General features: G+C 41.6%; 1 protein-coding gene across 1 annotated transcript in view; it reads left to right on the top strand.

Moving 5' to 3' along the window:
- LOC112231340 (pyruvate carboxylase, mitochondrial) overlaps positions 1 to 12,681 on the top strand; it is a 100,409-nt gene that overhangs the window by 27,301 nt on the left and 60,427 nt on the right. Inside the window, exon 9 of the mRNA XM_024398043.2 lies at positions 326 to 488. Coding sequence (XP_024253811.1) covers positions 326 to 488 — 163 coding nt within the window. The remainder of the gene's footprint in view (positions 1 to 325; positions 489 to 12,681) is intronic.

The raw sequence follows: 12,681 nt of genomic DNA, 5'->3' as shown, positions 1-12,681 counted from the left end.
ATGACCAGAATTGATTCTCTACAGACCTTATTCTTAATTAGAATGAAATGGACAATCATTTCTGTTAATGTAACAAGTTTTTTTTTTCCCTTCAACTTCACTGAAGGCGTTTCATGAACCCAATATGACGTTTTGAAATGGAAAGGTTTTGAACTCCTCTTCACATCAGTTGTGAAAGTCACCACGTCTGTGCATCATGTAGGGGAATAGACATGCTGGGCTGGTACCTTTTTTAGGCACAACAGAGTGCATTTTCTTGTGTTTTCCTTGTCAATTTTGACAGTAAAATGATCTTTTTACTCTCTCCCCTCCTTTCTCCTGTCAGTGTGGACCTGGTTCATGCTCAGCTGCGTGTGTGTGAGGGGCGTAGCCTGCCAGAGCTGGGCCTGAAGCAGGATAAGATCCGGATCAATGGCTTCGCCATCCAATGCCGTGTGACCACAGAGGACCCTGCCCGCGGCTTCCAGCCTGACACTGGACGGCTAGAGGTAAGCAACAGCCCCCCCCCCTCCACCTCCCCGCAGGCTACTGCCACTCAGTTATAATGGGCTGCATTCTCTCACTCTGTGTAGGGCCAAAAGGTTTCCTAACCATGAGCCCTGGCAGAATTATTGGCCAGACTTTTTCCTGTTTGGACTCATGTCACGTGGGCAGGAGGAAACTCCTGGCCCTAGTTATGCATGTCCATTTTTTAGGGTAGTAAGGTATTTGATGGCAGCAGATGTAACTCACTGGTCATGGATTTTTCAGACATTTTGTGTTAAATCAATATCAAATGCCACACGGCAATGTAGAATGATGAGTAGTCCTACACAGTGTGTATGTCTGACTGTATTCAAAAACTAGTCTAACCATGTCTCCTAATTCCTGAGACTAGTCTGACATATCAATGTGGGCAATTATTACATCATTCCGCAGTAATTTGAGACTGCTAGATGATTTTTCCGTCCATGAGAATGTCTTTCTCCTTGTTATGTAAGGTCCAATGCAGCGGTTTTCATCTCGATATCAAATCATTTCAGAGGGAAAATTCAGTACCTTGCTATGATAGTTATCAATTAAATTGTTCAAAAAGAAGCAAAAATAGCTTCATAGGAAAGAGCAATTTCTGAAGCAAGAATTTAGCTAGGACTGTCTGGGGGAGGGGAAAACAGAAAATGAGCTGTTATTGGCAGAGGTTTGCATCTTTCTTCTTTTATTGGTCTAAGTAATTTACTGCATGGTGATGTCCCCACGGAAGGCCAACTCCATCCAACCACAACAGGCTGAAATTGTAGGCTTTCTTTCCAAACAGCTCTAACACTAAAAGGGCATTATTGTTTTCAGTTTTATTCCAAACTCAAGTGTGGAAATATATAAATCACAGAAATGATGTTTTTGACTGCATCAAGGTGCTGGGAAAGTGGTAATATTACTTTCTAATTCCACAGTTCTGACAGTTAAGGGTGTATCAAAGCAATTTTATTCTTTGTTTTTACGTTCATGACTTCAAAGACTTTCTCAAAGCACCCTGTAGGATTTGGAGAACTGCCTGTCTGAATGGAGGGAGGAGGAGAGAGTTTGAAATGCAGTTTTGGCCTTTGCTATCCTTGCCTCTAATTGAAAGGCAATATTATGTAGCCATAATTATTGTCCATTAGAGATTTAGGAGACTATTGGCTAGATTAAAGGGGGTGCAAATTGTAGTTCGAATGCAGCAGGTGATGGGTAGAGCATAAATATCGACGGATAGATGCGTTATGGATGGGCATCACGTGAAATCAATAGGTGTAGAGTGGACACTGATGGGTGAAATGCAGTGTGAATGTCTCAATGCTGGCCAGAGACAGGCTGGTAGATGAGGTAAACACTACAGACAGGTTCTCCACTCTCTCTTACTCTACTTCTCTCTACTCTCTCACTCTACTCTGCGTTTGTCTGAATGAGGGCTGGCTTTGATCCCCCAGTCTCTGCAACTCAATGTCACCCTTTTTTTTTTTCTCTCACTCTGCTTTCCTAGACATTGTGAGAGGAATAATAATGTTTGTGCAAAAAGAATGAAACAAAACAACTTGTCACATTCCCATTTACAAGTTGCTTACATCTAGTAAAGCCTGGGAAGAGGTAGGGGTGCAGCAAAATAGCCCCATAACAGCAAAGATCCACCACCATATTTTACAGTAGGTATGGGGTACTTTTAAACTTACGCATCCTTATTTTGATGCAAAACCCACCACTGGTGAGTGAGAGAAATACAAACTATCTGAGCAATTGTATTAGTATAAAATGTTTTGTTTTTTTGGGGTGGAGGGGGGAAGCATACAATATAGCTTATTTTTTATATTTTTTTCTCAGCTTTATCAAGGATGCCAATCATTTTTTACCTGACTCTAGGTAGCAGCAGTAGCCAGAGTCACGATGAACTAGCTAGCTAGTTAGGTAGCTAACCAAAAAATAAAAATGGTAATAATCGGTCTGCATTTACTGCTGTTATAGTAAAGTGCCCTAGTTGTTCCATCGTGTGGTTCTAAATCCTGAATCAATCGATACTATTTGACTTGGTGCAGCCGGGCTTGGACCGTGTGCCCCTAGGTAGAAGTTAATTTGAATAGCCAGGTGCATGTGTGTCTCATTGGCTCAGCTGGCAAATCAGCAGTTTTTCTGCAGTATGCCTAAACCACACGGTTTCCCAACAGGACAGTTAAAAAAGTTGTTATTTTATTTAACTAGGCAAGCCAGTTAAGAACCTATTCTTAGTTACAATAACGGCCTGGCAAAAGACCTGAGGGGACGGGGACTGGGATAAAAAAAACATCTCAATACAAAACACACATCACGACAAGAGACAACACTACATAAAGACCTAAGACAACACATGGTAGCGACAACAACATGGTAGCAACACACAAACATAATTGGGCACAGACAACAGCACAAAGGGCAAGAAGGTAGAGACAACAATACATCATGCAAATTAGCCACAACTGTCATTAAGTGTCCAAGATTGAGTCTTTCAATGAAGAGATTGTGATAAAACTGTCCAGTTTGAGTGTTTTGTTGCAGCTCGTTCCAGTTGCTAGCTGCAGCGAACTGAATAGACGAGCGGCCCAGGGATGTGTGTGCTTTGGGGACCTTTAACCTCTAGAGTCGAGCAATCCCGTATCCGGGAGCGTAATTATAGCCTCAAGCTCATTACCATAACGCAACGTTAACTATTCATGAAAATCGCAAATGAAATGAAAAATATATTCACTCACAAGCTTAGCCTTTTGTTAACAACACTCATCTCAGATTTTCAAAATATGCTTTTCAACCATAGCTACACAAGAATTTGTGTAAGAGTATTGATAGCTAGCATAGCATTAAGCCTAGCATTCAGCAGGCAACATTTTCACAAAAACAAGAAAAGCATTTAAATAAAAACATTTACCTTTTTTGAAGAACTTCGAATGTTTTCAATGAGGAGACTCTCAGTTAGATAGCAAATGTTCATTTTTCTTCCAAAAAGATTTTTTGTGTAGGAGAAATAGCTCTGTTTTGTTCATCACGTTTGGCTAAGAAAAAAATCTGAAAATGCAGTCTCTACAACGCGGAACTTTTTACTAAATTAACTCCATAATATCGACAGAAACATGGCAAATGTTGTTTAGAATCAATCCTCAAGGTGTTTTTCACATATCTATTCGATGATAAATCATTCGTGGCAGCTGTGTTTCTCCTCGACGCAAACAAAAAATACACGCAGCTGGAGATTATGCAATAATTGCAACAGAGGACACCAAGCGGCCACCTGGTAGATGTAGTCTCTTAAGGTCAATCTTCCAATGATTTGCCTACAAATACGTCACAATGCTGTCGACACCTTGGGGAAACGACAGAAAGTCTAAGCTCATTCGTGACCCATACACAGCCATATAAGGAGACATTGGAACACAGCGCATTCAAAATCTGGGGCACTTCCTGTATGAAATTTCATCTTGGTTTCGCCTGTAGCATTAGTTCTGTGGCACTCACAGACAATATCTTTGCAGTTTTGGAAACGTCAGAGTGTTTTCTTTCCAAAGCTGTGACAAAATATTTAGTTTAAAACGGGAATGTTTTTTTATCCATAAATTTAAGAGCGCCCCCTATATCCAAGAAGTTAACAGAATATGACTGGCACAACGGGTGTTGTATGGAGGATGAGGGCTGCAGTAGATATCTCAGATAGGGGGGAGTGAGGCCTAAGAGGTTTTTTTAAACAATTTTTTAAAATAAATAAGCATCAACCAGTGGGTCTTGCAACGGGTATACAGAGATGACCAGTTTACAGAGAAGTATAGAGTGCAGTGATGTGTCCTATAAGGAGCATTGTTGGCAAATCTGATTGTCGAATGGTAAACAACATCTCGCCGCTCGAGAGCACCCTTACCTGCTGATCTATAAATAATTTGTCCATAATCTAGCATGGGTAGGATGGTCATCTGAATCGGGTTTGGTTTGGTAGCTGCAGTGAAAGAGGAGCAATTTATGATAGAGGAACCAAGTCTAGATTTAACTGTAGCCTGCAGCTTTGATATGTGATGAGAGTAGGACAGTGTACTGTCTAGCCATACTCCCAAGAACTTGTATGCAGTGACTACCTCAAGCTCTAAACCCTCAGAGGTAGTAATCACACCTGTGGGGAGAGGGGCATTCTTCTTACTGAACCACTTAACATGTTCTGAACACCTCCTAAACAAAGGTAAAGGGTAGAGAAAGATTTTTGGACAGAAAGCTTTGTTGTAGCGCATTTAACACAATCTGGGGAGGGGTCAGCTCAGTATGAGACTATCTGCATATAAATGGATGAGAGCTTCCTACTGCCTGAGCTTTGTTGATGTAAATTGAGAAGAGCGTGGGGGCCTAGGATCGAGCCTTGGGGTACTTCCTTGGTGACAAGCTGTGGCTGAGACCGCAGAGATTTTCTGACTTTATACACTGCACTCTTTGAGAGAGGTAGTTAGCAAACCAGGCCAAAGACCCCTAAGACACCAATACTCCTTAGCTGGCCCAAAAGAATGCAATGGTCTACCATATCAAAAGCTTTGGCCAAGTCAATAAAAATAGCAGCACAATATTGCCTAGAATCAAGGGCAATGGTGACATCATTGAGGACCTTTTAAGGTTACAATGACACATCCATAACCTGAGTGGAAACCAGATTGCATACCAGAGAGAATACTATAGACCTCAGCCAGTCAGTTGATTATTCCAAGTTTTTCCAACACTTTTGATAAACAGGGCAAAATAGAAATAGGCCTATAACAGTTAGGATTAGCTTGATCTCCCCCCTTTTAAATAAAGGACGAACCGTGGCTGCCTTCCAAGCAATGGGTACCTCCCCAGAAAGGAGAGACAGGCTTGGCGGTGATAGGGACAGCAACCTTAAGGTATGAAAGGGTCTAAACCATCTGATCCAGATGTTTTTTTGGGGGTCAAGTTTCAGGAGCTCCTCTAGCACCTCGGACTCAGTGACTGCCTGCAGGGAGAAACTTTGTAGCGGGTCAGGGGAAAAAGAGGTGCATCGGGGCTCGACTCATTAGAAGGGGTGGGATATGAGGAAATGTTGGACGGGCAAGGAGGCATGGCTGAGTCAAATTGGAATCCTGACTTAATGAAGTGGTGATTTTTAAAGTGCTCTGCCGTGTGCTTGTCAGTATCAACCACTATAAGGGACATGGGCAGCTGTGAGGAGGAGAGTTTATTCTCCAAGTAGGGGCACAGAAAAGCTGCTTTTTAACATTAATTATAATTTTAGTATTTTTTTATATTTTCATTTTAGGTAATATTTCATAGAAATCTGGAACACTGGATGGATACTTGAATATTTGTCAATGGTTCTGTAGGAAATGACTGCCATTGGATCAGTTTACTTTGTCAGGTTGTCAGTACTCTAGTCCAGGACTTGGACTAAAGTCACAATTTTTGGGATTACTGTCTCGACCAGTGGTGACTTGGACTCTGACTTGACCAGTCAGAATGTCTCTCCATTGCATAATTCATGGCAATAGCTACTGTATTAGCTAGGCCTACTAATTTGGAATGCTTGTAAATCAGCTTACTCCCTACATTATGAAATGAGGCTTCAAAGATTGTTGGATGGCAGCTTTGTCTGCCAAGGGTCTCGCGACTTGACTTGGCTAAGACTGGCCCCGTGTTCACACAGGCATTTGTTAACCACGGTTAAGATTATTATTATTTTATTTTTTTAGGGCTGGGCTAAGGATTCACACTTGTATTCCAAAGCCCTGGGCTAACGGACAAATACACATGCGACTAACATTTCATCTCTGTCCACGACCAATGTTATAAGCAATAAGGAACACATTATTTCCTCTTGATTCTAGCCTAGCATTTGATTTCCAACATTGATGGTCTGTATAAATCGTGCTGCCTGCCCCTACGACCTTGGAAATGACCTTGGAAATGTGATCTCGCCCCATATGCTGTGCAAGGACGAGAAACTTTTCTGATCCAGGCAAAATCGTGCAACAATATTATTATGGATAGTTTGGACACATTCAAGGGTTTTTCTTTATTTCTACTGTTTTCTACATTGTAGAATAGTATTGAAGACATCAAAACTATGAAATAACACATCGAATCATGTAACAAAAAAAGTGTTAAACTAATCAATTTTATATTATTAGAAAGTAGTCTTGCTCTGTTATTTTTTTCTTGATCTCCAGTATTTTCCTCAACTAGTCAAATTTATTTTTAATGTCTGACTTCTCCATTGACCTCCTGAGCAACCAGTGAACATTCCCCCATTTTGAGTTTTTCGTGTCCTCTGAATCCATTTTGCTGTCACATTTGGAGTTTATAACCAATTTATTGATGTGATTATATGCTATAGGTCAGGCCCTATTGGTCACGTGCATGCGACACATTCATGTGTCATGTTAATAGAGCTAGGGAATGTTTTTCCGAAACAAATTAGGGATTTCGGTAACAACTTTTTGGTCAGTAATGGCTATAGTTATGTTGCAGCTTCAGCAACACGGACAGAGCGATACACACTGTTCTGTGGTGGTCGCTACAGCAGGGAGGAGAGGGAGACAACTGGTGCTAGTCACGCAGCAAGTAGTACCCTCTAGTCACTTGTGTCTTAATCAAACAGAGCGCTTAAAGCGTCAGACAAGCTTTGTGCATGTAGTTGATTTGATTAAAACACATAGGATGTGTCTATATATGGAAAAATACACTAAAATTTTGACCAATCGATTTACATGACTCTTGGTCGAGTAAGATTATTTTTTTGTCTGGGACAGCCTGATCACATCACATGTATAGCAGAACACACAGCCTCAGTTTATGATAGTGCAACATTAAATCACAGTACAGAATAACATTTCTGTAGAAAGGGTTGTTGAAAAAAAAATTATAGGTTGGAAGTCTTGCTGTTAAAATACAAGACATTGTTATTCTTAACTGGATTGTCAATTCTATACTCCTGTTCATTTACCAATTCAATTAGGTTACCCTTAGTCTGTTATATCAGGATTTGTAAGATACTGATAGAAAAGAAAACAGAGGCCCAGTCTACCAAAGTTAAATGTTTATTCATGTAACGTTCTGACGTGTACAGTACAGGACCTTCAATTTATAGTGACACACATACTTCCACACCAACCATCAAATCTGCACGCCAATAGAGCCTAGGGGAGTACGTGAGAATAGTGTCTTCCTACCCTCCCCTAAGATAGGGAGAGACCTGGGACTGGGAAGTTCAGTGTCCCAGCCAAGGTTGACCCGGATCTGGCTCAGTCTGTTCTCAAAACACTAGACACATTGTTCCCAAAACGTTGATTCTGACTAGAACCACATACAGTATTATAATATAATCATTGAATGAGTCTAACCCTTACACACGTATTATAATACTCTAATGATTCAAATTTCATACAATCACATGGTTTCAGGACTAACATTCTAATCATTTATTAAAACACATTTCCTTATCAGGATTGAACTGATTCATCACATAGATGAAGACCAGAAAACAGCGCACACACACTGTCCTAATGAGAGGTCTGTGGCTGGTTGAAGTTTTCAACAAGCATGTCTATTCTGGGCTCAGTTTGACAGTGAAACCCCAAGGTCAGGCTCAGTACGGTGTCTGTTCTGTACTTGGTTTTTAAGTATGTCAGAGTTGAGAGCCATGACTCGCATAGGTATGTGGTGCAAAACTGGATCAGAACATCTACTGCTTTCTCAGTCAGGCAGGAGACTGCATCCTGTTGTAGATGAGCAACCCAGAAGTGAGTGTTTGCCTCAAAAAGCATTTTGTTTCAATCAGTTTATTCCAGTTCAGAATAAAAAATTACTTGTTTTTTTTAACAGCAACAGTTCCAACCTAGACTAATTTCTACAGTAAGTTGTATAGCAGGCCTGCTCACTGTTACTCAGCTAGCTGGCTTTGGCTAATGTTAGCTAGCTAGCTCTTAGCTGTGCACAAGGGAAACGCTTCAAACTCTGACTTAGAAAAATCTATTTGAATGGTAATCCAACTTGGAATTCCAACTCTGGAACTCTGGCCTCTTTCTGGAGCTCAGACTTTACGACCTGAAGATTACTGACCTCATGATTTGACATATTTTTCAGAGTTCACATTTGATTTGAACGCTGCATAATGGCTTATTTGCTGCTGAACGAGCACCAGCGTTTGGGTCGCAAAGTGAGCTTCAAGAGAACTGCAGAAAAAAGAAATGGTAAAGCACATGGGCATCTTCCTCACACAGCCAAACCGAGCGGGCACAGCCAAACCGAGCGGGCACAGCCAAACCGAGCGGGCACAGCCAAACCGAGCGGGCACAGCCAAACCGAGCGGGCACAGCCAAACCGAGCGGGCACAGCCAAACCGAGCGGGCACAGCCAAACCGAGCGGGCACAGCCAAACCGAGCGGGCACAGCCAAACCGAGCGGGCACAGCCAAACCGAGCGGGCACAGCCAAACCGAGCGGGCACAGCGCTGATGAACAGAGGGCAGTTGCACTTGGCCAAATCAATTCCAGTAATTAATTAAACTTTTTACTGAAACATCATGACCCACCATTAACAGGTCTGTGACCCACTTTGGGTTGCGACCCATACTTTAAGAAAGGCTGCAGTCTAGAATGCAAATATGTAGTAGTCTTGCACGGAACCCAAACCGGCTGTGCGCGTGCGCCATTGTGCGTAAATTTATTTTGTCCCCCCCACACCAAACGCTATCACGACACGCAGGTTAAAATGTCAAAACAAACTCTGAACCAATTATATTAATTTGGGGACAGGTCGAAAAACAAACATTTATGGCTAGTTAGCTTGCACTTGCTAGCTAATTTGTCCTATTTAGCTAGCTTGCTGTTGATAGCTAATTTGTCCTGGGATATAAACATTGAGTTATTTTACCTGAAATGCACAAGGTCCTCTACTCTGACAATTAATCCACACATAAAACGGTCAAACAAATCATTTCTAGACATCTCTCTTCTTTCCAGGCTTTTTCTTCTCTTGACTTTATATTGCGATTGGCAACTTTCATGAATTAGGTGCATTACCGCCACCGACCTCGTTCGTCTTTCAGTTGTGGGTATAACCAATGATGAGGTGGCACGTGGGTACCTGCTTCTATATACCAATGAGGAGATGGGAGAGGCGGGACTTGCAGCGTGATCTGTGTCAGAAATATAACTTTTTTTTTTTTTTTTTTTTTTGTCCTTGGCAACGCAGACGCTCGTGAGCAGTGTGGGTGCAATAATGAAATAATATAGATGTCTAAATGTATTTTGCTGCGCACGCTACGCGAGCGGTGTAGTCAGCCTGTGAGTAGGACTGCAATAACGATACGGTGTGTGCCCGCCTCCGTTTTGGGAGTTGATTCCTTCCGACTCCAATCACAGGAGTCGGACTTGTTTGGAAGAAGTTAGCCAGCCTGCATAGCAACCACTGTTGCTATGAGGGCTCCCGAGTGGCGTAGCGATCTAAGTCACTGCATCTCAAGTTTTTGCACGGATTAAAGTGTTTTTTTACCTTGGAGAAAATTATATAAATGTACTTCAAATTGCTTGCAGAACGCATCACATGCATATATTTACAGTCTTTCGGATGGGACAATAAATGGGTGTCCTGACCCTCCGAGGTCATTAAAGATCCCATGGCACTTATCGTAGAGGTGTTAACCCCGGTGTCCTGGCTAAATTCCCAATCTGGCCCTCACACCATCACCGTCACCTAATAATTCCCAGTTTACAATTGGCTCATTCATCCCCCTCTCCCCTGTAACTATTCCCCTGGTCGTTGCTGCAAATGAGAATGTCTTCTCAGTCAACTTACCTGGTAAAATAATGGATAAATAAAATCCAAATTATGTTTAAGTGCAGCTTTTGCAAGTGTTTCTGGGGCTAGCCCCAAAGTCGGTGCTAATCCTGCTCCGGAGTATGGCTAGCTAGTCCCAGGCTAAGGTTGGCACCAGCCCACTGTGCAAGTGTGGACACTCGGAGGCTCTTAGCCCTGGGCTAAGGTGTGAATGATGACTCGGACTCCAACACTTGGGACTTGACTCGAGGTTTAGGGACTTGACTACAACACTGTGTTTAGGATTACTTCACAAAAATTAAACAAGTCTCCATTGTATGGGCAGAATGGTTGAATTTAGGCAAGTTGCTACAATTTATGCAATAAATGGGAATTGGAACAGTATCTCCTGTCAGCATTCCAAACGGAACTTTGCCTGCTGTGTTATATGTGGCATAAGAATGTAGGCGATCACCTGAGAATTAAACCTGAAGTGACATTATGCTGGAAAGAACATTTTAGATTGATTCATGATCTCATATATTCCCCACCATTGTGGTGGTAGACAAAATGTGAGCTATGCAGGAATAGAAACTGCAACCAATGACACAATCTGCGGTGTATTCATTAGTTTCACACGTAAAAAAACATTTTGCACTGTAGCAAAACATTTTGCAACTGAAGCCATTTACTCCAAACGGAAAACATGTTGCCCTGTTTGTCACACTTGCTCGTCTCCCCACCCACTGGTGCCCACTGTCAGGTAAACTCTTGTTGCTCATACTTGAAAGCACAACTTGGGTTATGTCATTGATTTAGGTTATAGGGAAATTAATCTCTCGTGGACAGACTACGTGAACATAATCTGACCATATTGAGAGATTTTAGCTAAGAATTAACCTAGATTTTTAACGAACTGACCCGATAAGAACTACTTCACAAATATTTAATGAGCAAGAATCCATTGTAAGGGTAGGAGGGTTTAAATTAGTCAAATTGCTACAATTTATGTAATTAAAGGGAATTTGAACAGTATCCCCTTTTTTTAAGCATGTCATTGTTCCTAACGGAACTTTACCTGCTGTGATCTTCTGTGGCATAAGAATGCAGTTCATTACCTGAAAATTATACCTGCAGTGACATTCTGCTGAAAAGAACATAAGTCTTGGGTATTACTCGGCTGGGGATCAAACTCCTAAGCTTTGTTTTATTTTTTTTAATTCTGTTTTGTCACACAGCATAGGAGCAGTGAAATGTTTTACAGGGTCAGCCATAGTAGTGCAGTGCTCCTTTAGAAAATTAGGGGTTAAGTGCCTTGCTCAAGGACACATTGGAAGATTTTTCATCTTGTCGGCTCTGGTATTCGAACCAGCGACCTTTCGGTTACTTGCCCAACGCTCTAACCGCTCTACCTGCTGCCCTAATCTTTGGGTGGAAACTAACCACAAGACCACAGAGTTGGTAATGTGTAAGTCAGCTTGCTTTCTACATTATGAAATGTAGCTTCAAAGACTGTTGGATCACAGCTTTTAGCCTACCAAGGGACTATTGACTCGACTTGAGACTGAAGTATACTGAACAAAAATATAAACGCAACGTGAAGTGTTGGTCCCATGTTTTATGAGGTGAAATAAAACATCCCAGACGTTTTCCATAAACGCAAAGCTAGGTTCTCTCATTTTGTGCACACATTTAAGTCCCTTTTTTAGTTTGCATTTGCTCTTTGCCAAGATAATCCATCCACCTGACAGAAGTTTGTCAGCTGAAGCATTGAGAATTGTAATTACCACAATTTGATAGGTCATTGGGGTTAAATGAGCGTTCAGTGTATTGGCAGCAAAGAGGGCGCATTGACTGACTGATGTTCCTGCTTTGGAAGCCAGTGAACACCTAAGTGGCAGGAACCACACTGATATACTTTAATGTATTCTCTGACATGTCTCCCACATAAAATACATTTTAACAAGAATGTTTCATTGTATTTGTGCTGACAGCATCTATAGATGCACCAACAAGTATGTAAACATGTAAAGTGTTTCATGAGCTGAAATGAAAGGTCCCTGAAATGTGCCATATGCACAAAAAGCTTATTTCTCTCATTTTGTGCACAAATGTGTTTACATACTTGTTGGTGAGAATTCTCCTTTGCCAAGATAATCCATCCATGTGACTGGTATGGCATAATCAAAAAGCTGATTTTAAATAACATGATCATTACACAGGTGCACCTTGTGCTGGGGAAAAGGCCACTCTAATGTGCAGTTTTGTCACACAATACAATGCCACAGATGTCTCAAGTTGAGGGAGTGTGCAATTGGCATGCTGACTGCAGGAATGTCCACCAGAGAAATGCATTTCTCTACCATGAATGTCGTTTTGGAGAATTTGGCAGTACATCCAACC

Source organism: Oncorhynchus tshawytscha, linkage group LG33, assembly GCF_018296145.1.
Source record: "Oncorhynchus tshawytscha isolate Ot180627B linkage group LG33, Otsh_v2.0, whole genome shotgun sequence".
NCBI classification, from domain to species: Eukaryota; Metazoa; Chordata; class Actinopteri; order Salmoniformes; family Salmonidae; genus Oncorhynchus; species Oncorhynchus tshawytscha.
Note: the sequence above shows the minus strand (reverse complement) of the source record. Positions and strands in the feature narration are given on the sequence as shown.